General features: G+C 32.5%; 1 protein-coding gene across 4 annotated transcripts; it reads left to right on the top strand.

The window, feature by feature from the left end:
- Positions 1–984: 984 nt before the first annotated feature.
- On the top strand, positions 985–21,709 carry LOC143075011 (ABC-type oligopeptide transporter ABCB9-like). Of its 4 annotated transcripts, XM_076250239.1 has the most exons (11): positions 985–1,664; positions 3,317–3,431; positions 6,506–6,636; positions 10,806–11,011; positions 11,460–11,657; positions 12,644–12,772; positions 13,682–13,909; positions 14,533–14,706; positions 15,880–16,072; positions 17,458–17,564; positions 17,891–21,709. In XM_076250239.1, the coding sequence occupies exons 1-11, from the start codon at positions 1,031–1,033 to the stop codon at positions 18,209–18,211; spliced, it is 2,436 nt and encodes an 811-aa protein (XP_076106354.1). In that variant the 5' UTR covers positions 985–1,030; the 3' UTR covers positions 18,212–21,709. The 4 variants fall into 4 exon arrangements, with proteins under 4 accessions (XP_076106354.1, XP_076106357.1, XP_076106356.1 ...); XM_076250242.1 differs by lacking the exon at positions 985–1,664 and having other exon boundaries at positions 3,322–3,431; positions 6,517–6,636; XM_076250241.1 differs by lacking the exons at positions 985–1,664; positions 3,317–3,431 and adding an exon at positions 3,459–3,478.
- The last annotated feature ends 1,755 nt before the right edge of the window (positions 21,710–23,464 follow it).

Below are 23,464 nucleotides of genomic sequence, written 5' to 3'. Positions count from 1 at the left end.
TAAGTTTAAAATTGATTGGACTTCAACTTTATCAAAACTCCCTTGACCTTAACTTTAACATGAAGCGGAACAGAGGGACGAATGGACGAACAAACACACACAGTTAAAAAACATAATGCCCATAAATGCAGCATAAAAAAAGTCAGTGTTACTGTTATTTTCACAAATTTTTCAAAGTCAAAATCTGATATTTTTGACAAAACAGCCTAGCGGAACATAATCATGATAATGTACACTCAATTTGCAACTCATCTGAGTAGACTCACATCTAAAAATCAGCTCAATATCTGTAAGCATGCGTAGAAAAAGTCAGTATGACTATTATTTTCAGGAAATTTTAAAAGTCCAAAGCCTTCATATAATTTGAGCAAACATCGGGGGAGAAGAACAAACATACTCTTTATAAATCTTAATCTGTAACTCATCCAATCAGACTCACATAATTAAAATCTTGATTTGTAACTCATCATAGTCACTAAGTCATATAGCAGTTATAGCTGCGGAACCCTAGCTCTTAGTTACATGTAGGTCCTTTTGATATTTTTTGACAATTTGGGGACCATAGATTTGCGTAAGTCGGCAAAGGAAAAAAAATTGATAATGTCCAAAAGAGTTACAGTTCTACAGCTAAGTAGACACACATACTAAAATCAGCTCTATAATCCCCCCTACAATTCATAATGAGAAAAACAAAATAATAATGACATATCAATATTCATGTTCTCTTTTGTTTTTGTAGCCTTAGGATATTATAGGTTCTTGTCAATTAATATTTCATCCTCAAGTTTTTACATTTTATCCACTCTCTTCTTCACTCAACATTTCCAAAGTATTTCAATTTGTAATTTAAAACGACCAACATCTTGTATTGACTGTAATATAATCTAAACATAGTGCATATATATTAAAATAGTGAGTAGAGGTTTTGTTTTGATCCTTCCAATTTCTGCACGATTCTCCATGTTCTCTGATGACTGAAATATGAAATTTTATTATTTCAGATTTTTACGTGGAGTGTGAATCAAGAATCATGAGAAAATTACCAACAGTATTAGTCACTACAGTAATCAGTATCGTTGATATGGCAACCATAACCATTTTATTTTGCCATGGAAACAAATTTAAGCATTATCTACAACAAGGACTTCACCATTTTTCATTTCAAAGATCTGTTTTTGATTTGTTTGTATTTGGATTTTTACGATTCTGTCTCACCATGGGGCTTTCACTTTCTGTTTTCAGATATTCATATGATTCTATTTATAGAATAAGAAAAATTAAAACTGTGATATTTATAGCTTCTTTAGCAACAAGTATATATACAATTATAAAACTCCTAATACGATCAGAAGTTCCAGGAACGTTGACAGATAAGTGGTTTTGGTTGATATTTTCCTGGACACACATATCTTGTTTATGGATGTCTCTTCATTGCTTATTTCTCAGTAAAATTCACATAAACATTGAGGTGAATAATATGAGTATAAACAAAGAAGATGGAGATGAAGTAGAAAGAGAACCTTTGATTGGATCCAGTGCTGAACAAAGTGACCAATCACCAAAGACGACTGCCAAAGTTACAATATTTAGACTTTTTTCTCACTCAAAGCCAGACATACCATTTATAATCATGGGATTTATATTTTTGACCATATCATCTACAGGTATAGTATATATAAATTTTGAATGTCAGTTTATCATGTTTATATGGTTAACTTCAGACTGTTTACAATTTCTTAGTGAAATTTTGACCTCCTGTTTGTCTTATATTTTTACTAATCTACTTGGAAAATGTTTATTTTCTTTGTAAAATATTAACTGAACCATGAATTTGAAATTTTATATGTTTTCCCCAATCTATAATGATTTGTACCTATGAAAAATGAAGGTACAGTTTTATTTTTAAATAGTGATGCTGGTAAGATAATAATCTGTGTAATATCATCATGATTGTTTACTAGCAATAAGGGGCCTTGGTCTTAAAACTTTACCAGGAATTCAGATGACAAGTTTTGTGCTCAAAACACCAAATACAGCATTTTGATTGGTTCAACTCTGAGTCTGAGAATGATAATCATACTCAAATATTTTATGACCACAAGGCATTTCGTTTAAGGACAGATAATTTGTTCATTCTTCACTGGCATGACTTGACATGCTTGAGAAGTTGTATTATGTACATATTTGATTATATTTTCCAGGACAGATATTTATACCATACTTCACAGAAGTTAGTTACATATTTGATTACTTTTTCAAGGACAGATATTTATACCATACAACACAGGAGAAGTTATGTACATATTGATTACTTTTTCCAGGACAGATATTTATACCATACTACACAGGAGAAGTTATGTACATATTGATTACTTTTTCCAGGACAGATATTTATACCATACTACACAGGAGAAGTTATGTACATATTGATTACTTTTCCAGGACAGATATTTATACCATACTACACAGGAGAAGTTATGTACATATTGATTACTTTTTCCAGGACAGATATTTATACCATACAACACAGGAGAAGTTATAAATTTACATATTGATTACTTTTTCCAGGACAGATATTTATACCATACTACACAGGAGAAGTTATGTACATTGTACATATTGATTACTTTTTCCAGGACAGATATTTATACCATACTACACAGGAGAAGTTGTGTACATATTGATTACTTTTTCCAGGACAGATATTTATACCATACTACACAGGAGAAGTTGTGTACATATTGATTACTTTTTCCAGGACAGATATTTATACCATACTACACAGGAGAAGTTATGTACATATTGATTACTTTTTCCAGGACAGATATTTATACCATACTACACAGGAGAAGTTGTGTACATATTGATTACTTTTTCCAGGACAAATATTTATACCATACAACACAGGAGAAGTTATGTACATATTGATTACTTTTTCAAGGACAGATATTTATACCATACTACACAGGAGAAGTTATGTACATATTGATTAATCCTTTTTCCAGGACAGATATTTATACCATACTACACAGGAGAAGTTATGTACATATTGATTACTTTTTCCAGGACAGATATTTATATCATACTACACAGGAGAAGTTATGTACATATTGATTAATCCTTTTTCCAGAACAGATATTTATACCATACTACACAGGATAAGTTCTGTACATATTGATTACTTTTTCCAGGACAAATATTTATACCATACTACACAGGAGAAGTTATGTACATATTGATTACTTTTTCCAGGACAGATATTTATATCATACTACACAGGAGAAGTTATGTACATATTGATTAATCCTTTTTCCAGGACAAATATTTATACCATACTACACAGGAGAAGTTGTAGACAGTATTGTTATAGAGAAATCTCAGAAGAAGTTTACCCAATCAATTATCATCATGGCTGTCATATCTATTATAAGGTTAGTACCCAATCAATCATCATCATGGCTGTCATATCTATTATAAGGTTAGTACCCAATCAATCATCATGGCTGTCATATCTGTAATAAGGTTATTACCCAATCAATTATCATCATGGCTGTCATATCTGTTATAAGGTTAGTACCCAATCAATTATCATCATGGCTATCATATTAGTTATAAGGTTAGTACAAAAAGGATGGTCATTTCATTATGAATGATTGATAGTTGGTTGTGTAAAGTTCAGCGGCAAATGTTTCCTGCGAGTTCAGGATGATATATTTGTTATGAGGTAATTATACAAATAAAAAAGTGTGGTATAATGACCTACCAGACAACTCTCCACCAGAACTTAATTGACCTAAAACCAATAACTATAGGTAAACTTACAGCCTTCAAGTGTTGATTCAACAATGAGTAAGAGTATAATCAATACTGCATGCTCAGCATAATACCCTGAAATGACATCTGTAAAACAATACTAATGAACAAAATTGTTGCCTGATTTATGTAAAAAAACAATTAACAAAATAGTTCAGCAAAAAACATCAACAACTGAATTTCAGGCTCTTGACTTGGGACACACACATACAGAGTACCATGTGGTATGAGTGCCAAATGAGGGAAGTCTCCATCGAAGTCACAATTTGTAATAGAAAAAAACATTAAAGGTTAAAGTACAGTGTTCAACACAGAGACTTGGTTCACACCAAACAGCAAACTATAAAGGGCCCCAAAAATGACTAGTGTAAATCCATTCAAATAGGAAAACCAAAGGTCTACTCTATATAAAAAGCGAAATCAAACAACACTTATTAATCACATCAATCAAACAACACTTATTAATCACATCAAATCAAACAACACTTATTAATCACATCAAATCAAACAACACTTATTAATCAAATCAATCAAACAACACTTATTAATCACATCAATCAAACAACACTTATTAATCACATCAAATCAAACAACACTTATTAATCACATCAAATCAAACAACACTTATTAATCACATCAAATCAAACAACACTTATTAATCACATCAATCAAACAACACTTATTAATCACATCAATCAAACAACACTTATTAATCACATCAACAAACGACAACCACTGAACATCAGTTGAAGTCATAAAACTTTGCTCAGTGCTCGGAGCACAAAAATCATGCTCGAAACATGAAATCCAGCATTTTGATTGCTTGATTTTCGAGTACGAGTACATACTCAAATGTTTTATGACCGCAAGGCCAGGTTCCTGACTTAAGAAAGATGCAAACAAATGCAGCAGGTTCAAATGTTTTAATAGGTATCAACCTTCACTCTTTCCTAAAACAGTGGTGTAACATCACAACATAGATAGACACACTATAAAATAGATATTAATTTTAATACCTTAACTCAATCATTAGACATTTAAAAACAAGTGCACATACACTAAACGAATAAATTTGAGCTATGACACAATGTAATAAAATGTTCACCACACGTTATTTTCTATAAGTAAAAAGTTAACTAAGATTTAGTATATACATTTGTTCTATAAAATATTCTTGTTTTCAAAATTCCAAAGGGGAACATACTTTATATAATATATTATACTATAAAATATTGTGAAGTTTTCTGGTTTGTCTAATGGAAATCTTTTGACCTTGATCTAAATTTGTAACAGTCAATATCTTCATTTAAATACCTAGGACAATTATTGAGTAATAGTTCAGCTTCATGATATATAGGTCTATTAAATCATTTTCAGATGACCTTGTCAGTTTGACCATGTCAATGTTTAATAGCTCAAGCTGCAGATTTACATGGTTCTGTTTGACTGTCTTTATCATAGTGTTTTTATTGTTCTATTACAGCTGGTTGTCGTAGTTGGTGTTTAACTAATTTTATGATAACGTTTCTATAGTTCTATTACAGCTGGTTGTCGTGGTTGATGTTTAACTAATTTTATGATAACGTTTCTATAGTTCTATTACAGTTGGTTGTCGTGGTTGGTGTTTAACTAATTTTATGATAACGTTTCTATAGTTCTATTACAGCTGGTTGTCGTGGTTGGTGTTTGACTAATTTTATGATAACGTTTCTATAGTTCTATTACAGCTGGTTGTCGTGGTTGTTGTTTAAATGATTTTATGATAATGTTTCTATAGTTCTATTACAGCTGGTTGTCGTGGTTGGTGTTTAACTAATTTTATGATAACGTTTCTATAGTTCTATTACAGCTGGTTGTCGTGGTTGGTGTTTAACTAATTTTATGATAACGTTTCTATAGTTCTATTACAGCTGGTTGTCGTGGTTGGTGTTTGACTAATTTTATGATAACATTTCTATAGTTCTATTACAGCTGGTTGTCGTGGTTGGTGTTTAAATGATTTTATGATAATGTTTCTATAGTTCTATTACAGCTGCTTGTCGTGGTTGGTGTTTGACTGATTTTATGATAACGTTTCTGTAGTTCTATTACAGCTGGTTGTCGTGGTTGGTGTTTGACTGATTTTATCATAACGTTTCTGTAGTTCTATTACAGGTGGTTGTCGTGGTTGGTGTTTGACTGATTTTATCATAACGTTTCTGTAGTTCTATTACAGCTGGTTGTCGTGGTTGGTGTTTGACTGATTTTATTATAACGTTTCTGTAGTTCTATTACAGCTGGTTGTCGTGGTTGTTGTTTAACTGATTTTATCATAACGTTTCTGTAGTTCTATTACAGCTGGTTGTCGTGGTTGTTGTTTAACTGATTTTATCATAACGTTTCTGTAGTTCTATTACAGCTGGTTGTCGTAGTTGGTGTTTAACTAATTTTATCATAACGTTTCTGTAGTTCTATTACAGCTGGTTGTCGTGGTTGTTGTTTAACTGATTTTATCATAACGTTTCTGTAGTTCTATTACAGCTGGTTGTCGTGGTTGGTGTTTGACTGATTTTATCATAACGTTTCTGTAGTTCTATTACAGCTGGTTGTCGTGGTTGGTGTTTGACTGATTTTATCATTACGTTTCTGTAGTTCTATTACAGCTGGTTGTCGTGGTTGGTGTTTGACTGATTTTATCATAACGTTTCTATAGTTCTATTACAGCTGGTTGTCGTGGTTGGTGTTTCAGTTTAGCTATGGCACGTTTAGGAATAAGAGTAAGGAACAGATTATTTGGATCTGTAATAGAACAAGAAATAGGCTTCTTTGATAAAGTAAAAACAGGTAAGATTCAGTTCTGTTGAATGTAAAAGACTTCATTGTAGTATACTATAATAAGATACCTTTCCATAATTACCAGACAAGAACTTTGTGCCAGTGCATGGTCAAACAAAACAAGCACACACCCTGTCACCATCTATCTATATCCCAACCTGAAAAAAAAAGAAAATAATAAATTGAGAGAAAAAAGAATAACAATTCACCTTAAACTACAGATTTGAATGATCAATCATGATTACAGCAATATGTAATATGTTAATGTCTCAAAACTCATCCTGCTCATTTGCTTGCAGTATTTATCACTGGAAGTTATGCAACCTTCAATTAATTAATCAAACATGTATAGAATTTGACAATACATCTGTAAATGCTGAACATTCTTTTGTGATGTAGTTTTCTGCCATGAACCATGCACTTCAACCTTTCAAGGTACATCACTGATTTAAATCCATACTGATACCTGATCCCTGTTTTTTTTATGGCCCGACAACGAAGTTGTTGGTGCCATATAGTTTTACCCTTGTCCCAAATTCCGTAATTCCCAAATCCATCATTCTCTCATTCCGCAACAAACCATTATATGGAGTTTTTTTCTAAATACCTTCAGATATTGGGCTGATTTTTGGTATTTGAGTCAACCGTGATGAGTTACAGATCAAGTTTAAGTTTCGTACCGCTCCGCTAATTTTTACCGAAATTATGGGCTTTGGACTTTGATAAATTGTTGAAAATCACAGTTATACAGACTTTTTTTCTAAATGCCTTCAGATATTGGGCTGATTTTTGGTATGTGAGTTGACCATGATGAGTTACAGATCAAGTTTAAGTTTAGTTCCGCACCACTAATTTTTGCTGAAATTATGGGCTCTGGACTTTGATAAATTGTTGAAAATCACACTTATAGGGACTCGCTTTCTATACGCCTCCAGATTTTGAGCTGATTTTTGATATGTGAGACTACCATCATGTTTGTGTCCACATGTGTTATTCAAATTGCAGATTTTTCAACTTTTTGGTACGAACCCTTGTCCGAAATTCTGTAATTCTGTAATTCCGAAATTCCATCTTTCCGTCATTCCGCATCAAAACATTATACAGATTTTTTTTTCTAAATGCCTTCATATATTGGGCTGATTTTTTATATGTGAGTTAACCAGGATGAGTTACAGATCAAGTTTAAGTTTTGTTCCGCTCTGCTAATTTTTGCCGAAACTATGGGCTTTGGACTTTGATAATTTGATGAAAATCACAGTTATACAGACTTTTTTTCTAAATACCTTCAGATATTGGGTTGATTTTTAGTATGTGAGTTAACCGTGATGAGTTACAGATCGAGTTAAAGTTTCGTACCGCTCCGCTATTTTTTACCGAAATTACGGGCTTTGGATTTTGATAAATTGTTGGATATCACAGTTATACAGACTTTTTTTCTAAATGCCTTCAGGTATTGGGCTGATTTTTGGTATTGGAGTTAACCATGATGAGTTACAGATCAAGTTCAAGTTTTGTTCCGCTCTGCTAATTTTTGCCAAAAATATGGGCTTTGGACTTTGATAAATTGTTGAAATCACAATTATACGGACTCTTTTTCTATACGCCTCCAGATTTTGAGCTGATTTTTGGGATACGATTGCTTTCAAGCAATCTGTAGACTTATACCGGTGGCTCAGAGCATTGCCCTCACGTCAATCGTTTTATTCTAAACATTAAGGAGCACCTCAGATTCTTATGATTGTCTTGCTTTAAAAGGTAAAAACAAACAAAGGGATTGAACTTAAACAACTTTCCTATAATGTTCTTTTCATAATCTTCAAATTTGATAATTCCCTTGACTTATATGCGTGTTTTTAACAACACGGAAAATCAGAATTAAGCAGTATTTATATTAAGTGTATTTATAAATTTAGAAACACGTCAGAGGGAATTCCCAGTTTTGATAAAATGCGAGAGTTCTCTGAATTCCGATAAATCTATTTCTGTCATATAAGAACTGAAGTGGAGTTTTTCTTATATGTTACCGTTATGAAACTGGTATTTGAGATTGTAATTCCATAAAGAAATAGAGAACAATCTAGGTCGTTTAATAAACATTAATATACGTTCTTGCTCCAGGGTTTGTTTTGGAAATTATGCGCATGCGTATAGTTTTCTTGACTTCAAGGGGTTTTAGATTGAATGGTTGCTCTGGATTCCCCACTCAATTTATTAATTTATAACTCATGGGATCTTTTCTATGTATGTCTGCTATTGAGGGTTATTCTTGTTGCATAGTTTTAAATCATATGCATCCTTTAAATTAAAATAAATGTAGTCCTTATCGTAAAACACCCCTTCAGGCGAAATGGGGTCTTCCATATTATCGTTTCGAGTTGTCTCCCTTCCGGAAGTAACTTCCGTGAATTCTGAAACAACACGTCGAGTATTAGCTCGTTCTGTCAATAAACATCGTATTATATTAAAAACCATCACAATTTAAACCGATAAATGTGTACGCAAAGGAGTCATGATCACTGACCCAAAGGAAATTAAATATTTAAAGAGTTAGGAATGGGGTTCCTCCTAGAATTAACGTAGGAAAATAGGTGATAAGATACAAAGTGAAATACCTTCTCTCACTCTGAGTCTCAGAATAGGCCTTATTACATTGTTCATACACTTTTATCCGGGATTGGCTATTTTGTAACTATTTTACATGTGCAGTTGAATTAGTTTTGAAAATAATATTATCCAGCTACATGTATACATGTGTCAATGAAACAACGGCAATCGTATCCCTCAGAGCAATCTGCTCTTTGATTGTTATGTTAGACTACCATCATGTTTTGTCCACATGTGTTATTCAAATTGCAGATTTTTCAACTTTTTGGGACGGGGCCGTTCGTGTCGCTGTGACACATCTAGTTTCTTTTTTTAGCTCACCTGACCTGACCTGACTCATCACTTAGCGTCCGTCGTCTGTCGTCCGGTGTCCTGCGTCTGTCGTCTGTCGTCCGTAAACTTTTACAAAAATCTTCTCCTCTGAAACTACTGGGCCAAATTTAACCAAACTTGGCCACAATCATCCTTGGGGTATGTAGTTTAAAAAATGTGTCCGATGACCTGGCCATCAAACCAAGATGGCCGCCATGGCTAAAAAAAGAACACAGGGGTAAAATGTATATTTTGGCTTATATCTTTAAAACCAAAGCATTAAGAGCAAATCTGACATGTCGTAAATTTGTTTATCAGGTCAAGATCTATCTGCCCTGAAATTTTCAGATGAATCGGACAACCTGTTGTTGGGTTGCTGCCCCTGAATTGGTAATTTTAAGGAAATTTTGCAGTTTTTGGTTTTTATCTTGAATACTATTATACATAGAGATAAACTGTAAACAGCAATAATGTTCAGCAAAGTAAGACCTACAAAATTGTGAGTCAACCCCTTAAGGAGTTATTGCCCTTTATAGTCAATTTTAACAACCTTTTCGTCATTTTTTGTAACTTGTACAAAAATCTTCCTCTCTGAAACTACTGGGCCAAATTTAAACTTACTTGGCCACAACCATTATTGTGGTATATAGTTTAAAAAATGTGTCCGATGACCCCACCTACCAAACAAAATGGCCGACATGGCTAAAATTAGAACATAGTGGTAAAATGCAGTTTTGGCTTTATATCTTTGAAACTAAGACATTTAGGGCAAATCTTTCAAGATTTAAATGTCCATCAGAATAAGATCTATCCCCTCACAAATTTTCAGATGAATCCTACAACCCGTTGTTGGGTTGCTGTCCTAAAATTGGTAATTTTAAGGAAATTTTGCAGTTTTTGGTTATTATCTTGAATACTATTATAGATAGAGATAAACTGTAAACAGCAATAATGTTCAACAAAGTAAGATCTACAAATAAGTCAACATGACCAAAATTGTCAGAGAACTCCTTAAGGAGTTATTGTCCTTTATAGTCAATATTGAACAACTTTTCGTCATTTTTGTAACTTGTACAAAAATCTTCTTTTCTAAAACTATGGGCATAACAGGTGAGCGACACAGGCTCTTGAGAGCCTCTAGTTTTACAGAGACCCGATCTCTCAAATTTTAGCTATAAATAAAGGTCAAGTTAAACTCTGGCAGTCTGCAGATTCTGGGACATTACTAGTATAAAAATTATTATATATTTTTTTCTTTGAAGGGGACATAACCTCACGTTTGACCTCTGACACAACAGTGATGACAGACACAGTAACCTTGAACATGAATATATTTACACGTAACCTGATATTAGGTGTTGGAATCATTGTGTTTATGTTCAAGTTGTCATGGAGACTATCTTTGTTGACGTTGATAGCGTTCCCCATTGTGTTGGGTGTGTCTAAAGTGTATGGGGAATATTATAGAGTAAGATTTGAACATAATTAATATACAATTATTGAGTTTGGATCAATGGTCTAGTGTGAATGTGCTATTATTTGTAGGAGTAGAAGGATGGAAGGGCTTTTGTTTTGCCATTAATTAACAAATGAATGTGTTTCAAGTTGATGAATAGACATGGAAGAAATTGAAATGGAAGGATATTTGTTAATCTTGCCTTATAAAAAAATAACATTTTGTATTCAATGTTTAGATTCTGACACTTGTAACTTTTAATAACAACAAACATAGATTCCCTATTGATCAACTCTGAAAATTTTAAGTAAAAAGGGTTTCAACTCCGTCTGTTGAGGTCTCTTTGGTCATATAGGTTTATCATTTTTTAAATTTCATTCACTTACTCCTCTTTATTTGTAAAACGAAATTATGCCTGAAGATATACGGAGGTGTACAAGAGAACTTTGATATTTTACAGGATCTGGCCTCCAAAGTTCAGGATGCTTTAGCAGCAGCCAATAATGTTGCAGAAGAAGCTTTGTCCGCCATTAGGACAGTCAGAAGTTTTGCTAATGAAGACGGAGAGAAAGACCGTTACAGAACATCACTCCATAAAGCCTACAAAATAAATGTCAAACAAGCAAACGTGTATGCTGGTTATGTATGGTGTACACAGGTATATTATAAAACAATATGGTGTCATCCAATATGTTATGTATGGTGTACACAGGTATATTATAAAACAATATGGTGTCATCCAATATGTTATGTATGGTGTACACAGGTATGTTATAAAACAATATGGTGTCATCCAATATGTTATGTATGGTGTACACAGGTATGTTATAAAACAATATCGTGTCATCCAATATGTTATGTATGGTGTACACAGGTATGTTATAAAACAATATCGTGTCATCCAATATGTTATGTATGGTGTACACAGGTATATTATAAAACAATATGGTGTCATCCAATATGTTATGTATGGTGTACACAGGTATGTTATAAAACAATATCGTGTCATCCAATATGTTATGTATGGTGTACACAGGTATATTATAAAACAATATCGTGTCATCCAATATGTTATGTATGGTGTACACAGGTATGTTATAAAACAATATCGTGTCATCCAATATGTTATGTATGGTGTACACAGGTATATTATAAAACAATATCGTGTCATCCTGTTTTAAGTATCTTTATTTATGTTCTTCTGGTTGCTTTTCCATCATTAAGGGAAAAAACAATCAAATGGCACTGCTTACAAAGATGTTTCTTGTTAAATACAAATCTGAAAATAAGCTGTTAAGTGGAGAAATCAGCCCTGTAAAATTTACCCATATTTGTGTCCGCCATATTGGGATGATCATAATTGCAGTTACGATCAACAAGTTGACACTAGTGATAAAACATCACTTCTTAAAGCCTTCAAACTAAAGGTCGAACAAGCAAATGTTTTTGCAGGTTATAAATGCATGCATATGATATTGAAAAAAGTGTTTTTATTATTAGAAAATTGATTTACAAAACTTTTTGTAGAATAATATGATTCTCTGTGACAGTTGCCAGCTTGCATGTGATTTGGATATGGCAGATCCTGTTTTGGATTTTAATCCATTCCAGCTAGGTCTAAAAGTTTATATTATATTTTTTCAGCTATTTGAACTTGGTTTGACAGTTGCAGTATTATACTATGGTGGTCATTTAGTTCTGACAAAGACTTTATCTGGTGGTAACCTAGTGTCCTTCATACTGTATCAAATGCAGCTAGGAAACTGTATAGATGTAAGTTATTCTTTATATTTTAACTTTCCAAGTTAATATACTGTAAATTCAGAAATAATTGCCAGCATATATTATTGAACAAAAAGTTCAGATTAGTTATTGTTATTTCAGGAAAAGCTAGTTTATGTATAGATATCAGGTATCACAATGGGTGTTATTACTGTGTAACTCACCCATTCACAGTAAAAAAAAACTCACCATGATTTCTGAATTTACACTGGTGATGTAAATGTCAGTTAGTACAGATAGTTGAGAGGACTTTGAACACAAGAATTGTTTCATACATGTATTTATTTTCACATTTATATATGTTTTGAAAAAATTTAAAGATAAACAATAGTATTACGGTTTCTTAAATTTTCTTTTACCTATCAACAAGGTAAAAAAACAGGCACAAAACAAAAGACTGTGAATTGCATATTATATATTTGTTTATTCAGAAAGAAACAGGATTCATGGCAACTACTTTAATATTCCTAATTTTGTTTAAAATTACAAAGAATTTAAAAGCAGCAATTCAATCTATATTGCAATGTTGTCTTGAGTCAATAACACAAATAACTTTAAGATGTTCAAAGATATTTTTTATTATTTAAATGTATCACGCCAATTGTTAACATACTTAAACTGAATTTAATTTAGATAATTCAGTATAAAAATTGTATTTGATTCATCGATGAACATGGCCATGGTTACTAAGAATACACCATTATGGTAAAACTTATTTAGTATTTGGCATAAATTTAAACAAGCTAACAGCTTCTAATTGATTGTCTATTCTACAAAATTATCAGTAAAATTTGACAATCAATTGTTTTTGTCCTTGATCTTTAGCTAACATCAATATATAGGATTTGTTGGATTATTTGGGTTTTGTTTTATATATCTTTTTATCCTTGAAACTTGTAGGAAATTGGTGAAGTATTCACTGGATTGATGCAGGCAGCAGGAGCATCAGAAAAAGTGTTTGAATACATTGACAGGGAACCAGTTGTAAAAAATACAGTCAAGGACAGAATGGATACAGAGTCTGTGATTGGCCAGAGTGAAGTTGAATCAGACAAGATTTCTGGCCTGATAGAATTCAAGAATGTAACATTTGCATATCCTTCAAGACCAGACACTAATGTTCTTAAGGTAAAAGTGAGGGTAACAGTATTGTCTCTGTGATAACACAAATATCACATTGACTCAAAGACTAATTTTAAGATTTATGTTAGTCCTAGGATTTAAGGGGGGATAACATCCTTTGTCTTCATGATTCTACACTTAATGGCTTGCTGAAGTGTTCAGGGGAGGTAATAATATATCCCAAAGACTTAGAGTAATGTTTAATTGATGTCTGCATAATGTGTCAGGATGTTTCATTCACATTAAGTAATGCCCCATTATTAATGTCATGATTGTGAGTTAGCATTGTATGATGTGCCATACACTAGAAGGCTAGCTGAGGTCGTAGCATTCCTCGTGTTTTCTGTTTACAGGACCCTCTCATTTTGAATAATGCATACTGTAAACCAACTTATTTTCGTGGATACTTTAATTTACATTTATCACTTTCTAGTCCACTTCACACATATTTGATTTCAAGATTTTCTTATTAACTTGATGTAGTTTAATAAGGAAAGATCCAAGTTTTACATATTCGTGATGATTTGTACTCACCTTATTTTTCTACTCATGAAAATAGCAAAATATGTTGGTTTACAGTATTTAGCTTGCATCATTAATAGTTTTAATTGGATGATATCTGTTTACAGAATGTGTCGTTTACTGTCCAGCCCGGAGAAGTTGTTGCTTTAGTGGGACCTAGTGGAGGTGGTAAATCGTCGTGTATTAATCTACTGGAACATTATTATGAACCAATCACAGGACAGATCTTACTGGACAAGAAACCAGTAAAGGAATATGATCACAAATTCTTACATACCAAGGTAGTTTGTTATTAGATTACTTATCTGGGGATATTCTACTTATGGTGCCAGAAGAAAATTATCCTCATAAATATATATCAGTGATCTGGAAGGATTTTTTCTCTATGGGCACAGGGCCCCCTAAAAATAAATCCAGTGGGCCATTTAAAAAAATAATGGGACATTTTGTCAAATGAGAGGGCCATTTGAATTGACTACAGTAAAAAAAAAAGTGTATATTTCGGCAAAGAGGTGGTGACCCTTACCTTTATGATTCTAAATAATATCATGGATATTATTCCTGTGATTTTGTAATTTCAGTTTCAATGAATATACAATACCTTCATCCAAACCGGATAATATTTTAGATAACCTTTATTTACAATGTTTAAAATGGTACTGGTGCCTTGTTCATATTCATGGGTTTTTTTTACATTAAATTTGGGTCTTCGTCGATACCATACTTATTCCAGATGTTCCGTATTGGTGGACTTTTTTGGCATTTCCTCTGCACTTCTTGTATTATTATTACTTCATCAAGATGACAACAATAACAGTAGAGAGTATCATTAATTGATAGAACAAAACAACAATTCGCTGAAGTCATGTTTACAAAATGTCAAAACGAGCCAAAGACCAAAAAGTGACAAGGACAGTTAAAGCGCCTTTTATGGGGACCAAAGTCTATATTCATAAAAAGGTTTTGGGGTTTTTCAGTCGAAATAATAACAAGCTAAACTAACTTTAAAGATTATAATTAGAGATAAATCTCGTTTGTTCTAGCCAAATTTCACATTTAAAGTTGTTTATAAAAATTTGTATCATGAAGGATGGTTAATTACATTTTTTGGGTAATCAGTTATATCGCATATTTCTATTATTACCAAAGGAAAACACCCAAGACATCCCAAAAATATATAGGTGCTCCTATCATTGGAGGAACATTACACACATGGCGGGGCCGAACACGATCGGACATCCATTTGACGATATCTAAGCGTTTCGAAACGAAGTGAAAAATATCTATGCGCCATTTCTGGTCGATATGCGCTATAGGCGCAGGGCGCACGTCCTTCCCGATCACTGACTTCCTGTTTACTGAAATATTCTGGGGGGGGGGGGGGGGGGGGGTATCATAAGTGAGCAGTAGCTCACACTTTCACTTGTTTAATCTTTGTAAACATTTTCTTGCAGATATCCTTAGTTGGTCAGGAACCTGTTTTGTATGCAAGGTCAATCAAGGATAACATAGGGTATGGATTAGGTTCAGATGTTACCATAGAAACGGTGCAACAAGCTGCTGGTATGGCTAATGCCCATGAATTTATTATGGAAATGGAGAAACAATATGAAACAGAGGCTGGAGAAAAAGGACAACAGTTATCTGGTTTGTGATACCAATAAATTGTAATTTGAAGAGAAACTGTAATGAAAGTATCCACTTTCAAGAATCTTTTTAATTATACCTCATGAAAGAGGGTAGTAATGCCTTTTACCGTTAGGCTTCAAACAGCCATTTTTGCCACTGTTGGCATCAAATTGGTTAAAACTTTACCATGATTCATCAAAATCCTTATCGTGATTCGTCAGAGGTCTCAAATAATTATCGTTAGAGTCTTTTTTGGAAAAAATTTAATGTGAATCGTCAAATCAGTCAATATTTTTTATTGTCTACAAGAAAGTGTACATTTTATCTTCATGCACCAAAAATTACTGTTAACGTCATTTGGCAAGAATTTTTACCATTATTCATCATGAAGGTACCTCCATTACGACCCTCATGAAACAAAGTTATGTAGGATGAACCTTTGTAGTAATGAGGACATACTATGTAGATGTGCATATACACAGGAAATTATTATTATAACCCTGCTTTCCATCAGTCCATCAGTCTGTCCGTCCCATGAATATTTTTCATCACATTTTTCTCAGGAACTACACTACTAGAATTTCTGAAATTTGGTTTCAGGCTTGATATAAGTCAGCTATACAATGTGATGTGTTTTCAGATTCATTACTCAACAACTTCCTGTTAACCAAACACTTGTATCATTTTTACACCTGATAGCCAAGTTGAAAATTTTTCGTCACATTTTTCTCAGAAACTACACTACCAGGATTTCTGAAATTTGGTTTCAGGCTTGATATAAGTCAGCTATACTGTGTGATGCGTTTTCAGATTCATCACTTGACAACTTCCTGTTTACCCAACACTTGTATCATTTTTACACCTGATAGCCAAGTTGAAAATTTTTCATCACATTTTTCTCAGGAACTACACTACAAAGATTTCTGAAATTTAATTTAAGGGTTAATATAAGTCAGCTATACCGTGAGATGCATTTTCAGATTCATCACTCAACAACTTCCTGTTTACCGAACACTTGCATATTTTTACACTATTAATATTTTCCACTTGCGGCGGGGGTATCATCAGTGAGCAGTAGCTCGCAGTTTCACTTGTTTAGATATTTTTCAAGGTGCTATGGGCCTTAGACTCATAAGGGCATATATATACTTTTCAAAAACTATTTTATTACTGAAAGAAAATGTTAAATATTTATGATTCTTTGCTGATATGGACACAATGTGGATTGACAGACTTTAATTTTACTTTATGTTCTAAAAATCAACTGTTTCTTAAAAACAAGTGTTTCACTTTCCATTGTTCGGTGTTTAAAAATATCACCTCATTTTTTTACCAAATAAGAATTTTCACTTTTTCTTTTTTTTTCAATTTTTTAAATAAAAAGAAAAGTATTACATTTTTAGGTGGCCAGAAACAAAGAATTGCTATCGCCAGAGCCTTAATCAGAAAGCCAGTGGTATTATTACTAGATGAAGCTACCAGTGCTTTAGATTCTGAATCAGAACATGTGGTAATTACTTATTATACATCATGTACATTTAAGCATTTGTTTAAGACAAGAGGAGGAAAATCACATTATTTAATCAGATCTTCACCATGTATCCCAAAAGATACAGATGGACACTCCCTTTCCCTTCTAGTAAATACATTTTTTTTTAAATTTTAAATTGAACAGCCCCTGATTTTGCTCAATTTGAGATAACAGCCAAGTCATCAGTCAAAGAAGCAGCTGCTACAGCATGATCATCATGTTTTTATATTATTACAGGTCCAACAAGCTATCTACAAGAGTCTAATGGGATGGTCTGTAATCATTTCTGTGTTTTATTATTACAGGTCCAACAAGCTATCTACAAGAACCTAAAAGGAAGGTCAGTAATCATTATAGCTCATAGACTTAGCACTGTAGAGAAAGCTGACAGAATCATTGTTATAGATAAAGGCTGTGTAATCGAGGAGGGTTCACATTCAGAACTACTCAGAAATAATGGCAAATATGCTAGTCTGGTACAACGACAACTATTACAAACAGAGGATGAAGTAGAAGACAGAGTTATCTCCCTTGATAATGATGGACTTGGCGTAGGAATTGCCAAGAGAGATATAGGATTACATTTTAGGTCTACATGTCTAATCACGTCGTCCAGCTGGCACTGATTATTTAGTTCATGAAGAATTCAAAATTTAACAGTCTAGTATCAACAAGAATAGAAACACTAGATTGGAGTTTTGGGAAATTTTTCAAGTTTAAGTAGAAAATTGTTCATTATTTGTTAATAAGACAACAATAGTTGGTTTTTGTGCATAATATCAACGTTTGGTAATTTTGGTTAAGAGAAACTTTTTGGGCCGTCAATAATTTCTATTAGTTTCACAGTGCATGCAGTGTGAGGGTGTAATTGTACTGTCATCATTATGTAGTCATTACTTAAAGTAGGTCATTTTAACCAGATTTTTATGAATATTCAGATGATGTAGTGGTACACTTTTTGATGTATTTATATTTTGTTTTGAATTGTTTTTTGTTATGTTTTTGTTTTCCAGTTATAAGAGGACCAGGCTTGGATATACATGAAATAAAAAAAAATGCTGTCTGTTTCCTCAGAGCTCCCAAGCTTTTTGATGTTAAAAAGTTTATATTTTCTACAAATTTTTATGTGATGAAAGAAATCCATTTTTATATGACCGCAAATTTTTTTTGGGGGTTTGTATAATGCTATGATGTCATCTGCGTTGTCATCCAAAGACACATTTGGTTTGCGGACAATAACTTTAGTTTAAGTGAATAGATCTCTATGAAATTTTACAAGGAGGTTCAATATCACAAAAAGATGGTTGGGATTGATTTTGGGGATAAACTTACCATCAGTTTAGGAATTAGGGGCCCAAAAACAAGCATTTCCCTAGTTTCCAGACAATAACTTGTGTTTCAGTGTATGGATCTCTCTAACGTTGTACAACAAGGTTCCATACTACAAAGGGAAGGCTGGGATTGAGTTTGGGGATAATTGCTCCAGGGGGGGGAGGGTCCAAAAGTTTGGAGGTATTTTTTAAAAGGGGTTAATTTTTTTTTCAAAATTTTTCAAATTTCTAATTATTAAGTTTCAAGGAGAAATTTTCAAATGTACAGTATTGCACAATAGATTTTTAAGATCTTTAACCACATTTATTTTGTGTCAGAAAACTATTATGTTAAAAAAAATTGATAACAATCCAAATTCAGACAGTATCAAGCTTGAATATATATACTGTATTCAAATTTGCCCCAACTTTTCAGGGTTTCGAACTCTGCGGTCGTATCAGGCTGCGCTCAGTGAAGCATTTAATTATAATCTAGTCATTCTAATTCCTAAGAGAACACTGGATCATCTGATCTCTATATTGATATTTATTTCATGACAGTACAAAATGTACTCCATGACTTTTGTTAAGTAGCAGGTTCCCATGACAATCTTTCAGTAAATAGTTAAAATATTTGTGTAGTACCGGTATGCACTTACACATATCTTAGCTCTCATATTATATTAATTATCATATATTTCACTTGTCGTACAGTTGTTTAGAATATCTTGTGTAGATGCTACACATAAACCTATAGAATGCACCCTGTATTACATATATATATATATATATATATATAAAGGGATGTGGTATGATTTTCAATGAGACAACTCTCCACAAGAGACCAAATGACACAGAAATTAGCACCTATACCGGTATGTCACCATACAGCCTTCAATAATGAGCAAAGCCCATAAGTCAAAGACAGCTATAAAAGGCCCCTAAATGATAAATGGAAAACAATTCAAAAAAGAAAACTAACGGCCTAATTATATGCTTATCATGAACATTATTTAACTGGCATGCTTGAATTATCCCCGTAATATCTTGTTGAGATAGATAATGAAGTGAGAAAAGACACTGTTAAGCTTGTATCTCGACAGGACAATTTCTAAATCAATCAATGTCAGACCTTTTGCCCTCAGACTGATATTCATCTATCTAGTAGATTGATACAAAATGTGATGCATATCTTGCCAAGTATTATTATATGTGTATGGTATTCTAGATACTCTCAAAGTAAGATAAAAAATATTGTTTCAATGTATGATACTTTGCTTGTTGTCACTTAACATTTAACTTAGGTATGTCAAGTAGCTCACATAGCTGCCACTATATATTTTGAACATATTAAAGCTGAATATATGTTAAATTAATACAAGCCTTGAAGGGCAGAAACACATTCTTTAATTATACCATTGTAAAAAGTAGAACACACAGCTATAAGATATGTATATTTAGACTTCTCAGGTGGTCCATATTATGATGTTGTTTCTGTTATTATAATAATAATTCTCAACATTAATTATTAAACACTATTCTATGTGCCAAGTAAAGTCTGAAATCCAATTTACAAAAAATCAATGTATTTATTAAATTTGCATTTATGTCTCTATAGAGTTAACTAGCTGGTATTTAAGAATTGTAAATTATGTATAATATATATAATTTATAATACATGTGTTTTTTAAACCATCCAGGAGTCCCAGTCAGCTTGTAGCTGAAATCAATAGTGTATATCTGTTAAAATTTTAAAGATATTATTAACTGCAAATTAGTGGCGGATTCAGAAATTTTTATAAGTGGGGCCCACTGACTTTCTAAGAGGGGGCACGCTCCAGTCATGCTTCAGTGATTTCCTATATAATCAACCAAATCCCCTCTAAATCTGCCTCTGCAAATTAGAATATCTAGAAAAGATAGACATTTTAACATTTCTATAGCTAAAATATATGTATAATTAATACTTTTACCCATCGCAGTGCAGGGCAATGGTCATTGAAATGTATAATGTTAGTCTGTGTCTCTGTTTGTATGTCCTGTTACATGTTACATTCTTCATTGATTTTAATGAAATCTATATCAGCACTGTCTTGGAAGGAATTTATTACCATAGTGCTGATTATCTACGGGCCTTATCTACTTTCGAAAAAAAAGTTATGCTCCTTTAAAAAGTCAATTATATTTAACATTGCAAAGAATAAAGTATCAAGCCCAAATTGCATATGGATGTTTTATTAAATACCCGGTATATTTCAGTAAAGTCTCTGACAAGTAAGAAAATCAGTGCTGATCAATTATTTATACTGGAATTATGTCCCCTTAAATGTAAATTTTATGGAAAATATTTCATTGTAAGCACCCTTACATCTTTATTTCTTGTGAGATATTGATGAAGTTCATATCAAAGGGTTCAGCAAGTTCTTTGACAAGTTGATAATCAGCGCTAATCATCTTTTGCTAGTGGAATCAGGATATTCAATTTGTATGGAAAATGTGTTGCCAACATACCTCATATTTACATATCTTTCATTATGATTTGAAGTGAGAGAAAAAAAAAAAAGCAAGTGTTCTAAAACAGATAAAATATATATATTGGTAGAGGACTTTAAAAAGCTGTTCTTTTATGTGTTCATGGTTTAATTAATATTTTAATTTTTCTTATTAAAGACAACATCTAAATACAGCATGACATAATATTCTTTTTAGGGAACATTTATATTAATCTGTTTACATCATAATTTATTGTTTTATTCAGAGTACCCATTTTAGGACAAGATTTATGTTTTACCTAAATAAAATTATTTATATGGTTTTTGGTATTTAATTTCTTTCCTTTTAAATGTTGTTGTATAGATATAGAAGAAGAATTTGTTATTGTCCATTTATGGGCTCATGAAGGACTTTATATTGATATAAGAAGATGTGGTATGAGTGCCAATGAGACAAATCTCCATCCAAATAACAATTTGTAAAAGAAAACTCATTATAGGTCAAAGTACGGTCTTCAACACAGAGCCTTTGCTCACACCGAACAGCAAGCTATAAAGGGCCCCAAAAATGACTAGTGTAAAACCATTCAAACAGAAAAACCAACTGTCTGATCTATTTAACATTGATAAATACATTGTACCACTACATTAACATGATTAATGTGTAATTATATTACAATCATGATTTAAATCAATTAATTGAATCAATGAAAGATCAATAAAGAATATTATACACAAGTGTAAAATTCTGCTCAGTCACACACTATACAGATTATATGGTCAGCTTACAGTCTTTGTATGGAATTCCTCTTAAAATTAAATTTTGTGGTCAGTCATTAATTTTAGGGCAGTTTTGTATGGTGTGATCACACTTTATGTAGTTGTCCCAAAAAGGGGAGAAAGGGGTCTACAGACTTTATTGGCTGATTGTTGCTTGCTAAATGTCCAGTGGCAAATATTACATTCATATCAATCAGAACAACATACTCTATTGAATGATCCTGCTATATCAGGAACTTTTAATAGACTGGTCAGATTGTCAAGATGACCATAAGATCTCCATTATGTTTTACAATCAATGCTTTTCTCCTTTTAAAAATGGCTTGATCCGCCCCGGAACATACCATCAATAAAGTGTTTTCAGGTTGGATTGAGTATTTACAGAGTATTGTACAGCCATATAAGTCATATAATGTATTAAAATTGGGTGTTGCTATATTGCATGAAATGACAAAATAGATATAGGAAGATGTGGTGTGAGTGCCAATGAGATAACTCTCCATCTAAATAACAATTTATAAAAGTAAACCATTATAGGTCAATGTACGGCCTTCAACACGGAGCCTTGGCTCACACAGAACAACAAGCTATAAAGGGCCCCGAAAATACTAGTGTAAAACCATTCAAACGGGAAAACCAACTGTCTAATCTATATAAAAAAAGGAAAAACGAGAAACACGTATAAATTACATAAAAAAACGACAACTACTGTACATCAGATTCCTGACTTAGGACAGGTGCCAACATTTGCATCGGAATTAAACGTTTTAATGGTACCAAACCTTTTCCCTTTTTCTGAAACAATAGCATAACATCACAACATAGAAACACAAACGATAAAATATCAATTGGCAGGCTTAACTCAATCAAAAAACGTAAATTAACACTTTATGAACGAATAAATTGATCTGCGATATCTGACCTCAAATGCACAGTTAATAAAATATTAGGGACAAACATTCAAGTCCAAACAAAGCCATGGCAAGACACCACTGTTAAATAAGTAACCCTTTCAAAATAATCACTTTTGAAAAAAAAAACGGTTTTACATGTAATAACACAGGTAAATCTTGAAGTTTATACAAATGTAGTACAAAGAAGTGAAAATAAGAAGATATTCCAAATAATCAAAGCTGGTATATAGACAAGATCCATATTAATATAAAATAACAAAAAAGCATTATAAACAGTATCAACAGGTCGAATTAACAAGAAAATATGATTTGAGAGAACTCGCAGTTACTGACAGCTAGTTAAAAGCCAAAAAACAATTAATAATAAAAAAATCATGCATCAG

This window comes from Mytilus galloprovincialis, chromosome 5 (genome assembly GCF_965363235.1).
Source record: "Mytilus galloprovincialis chromosome 5, xbMytGall1.hap1.1, whole genome shotgun sequence".
NCBI lineage: Eukaryota > Metazoa > Mollusca > Bivalvia > Mytilida > Mytilidae > Mytilus > Mytilus galloprovincialis.
This window is presented reverse-complemented; position numbering and strand designations above follow the sequence as displayed.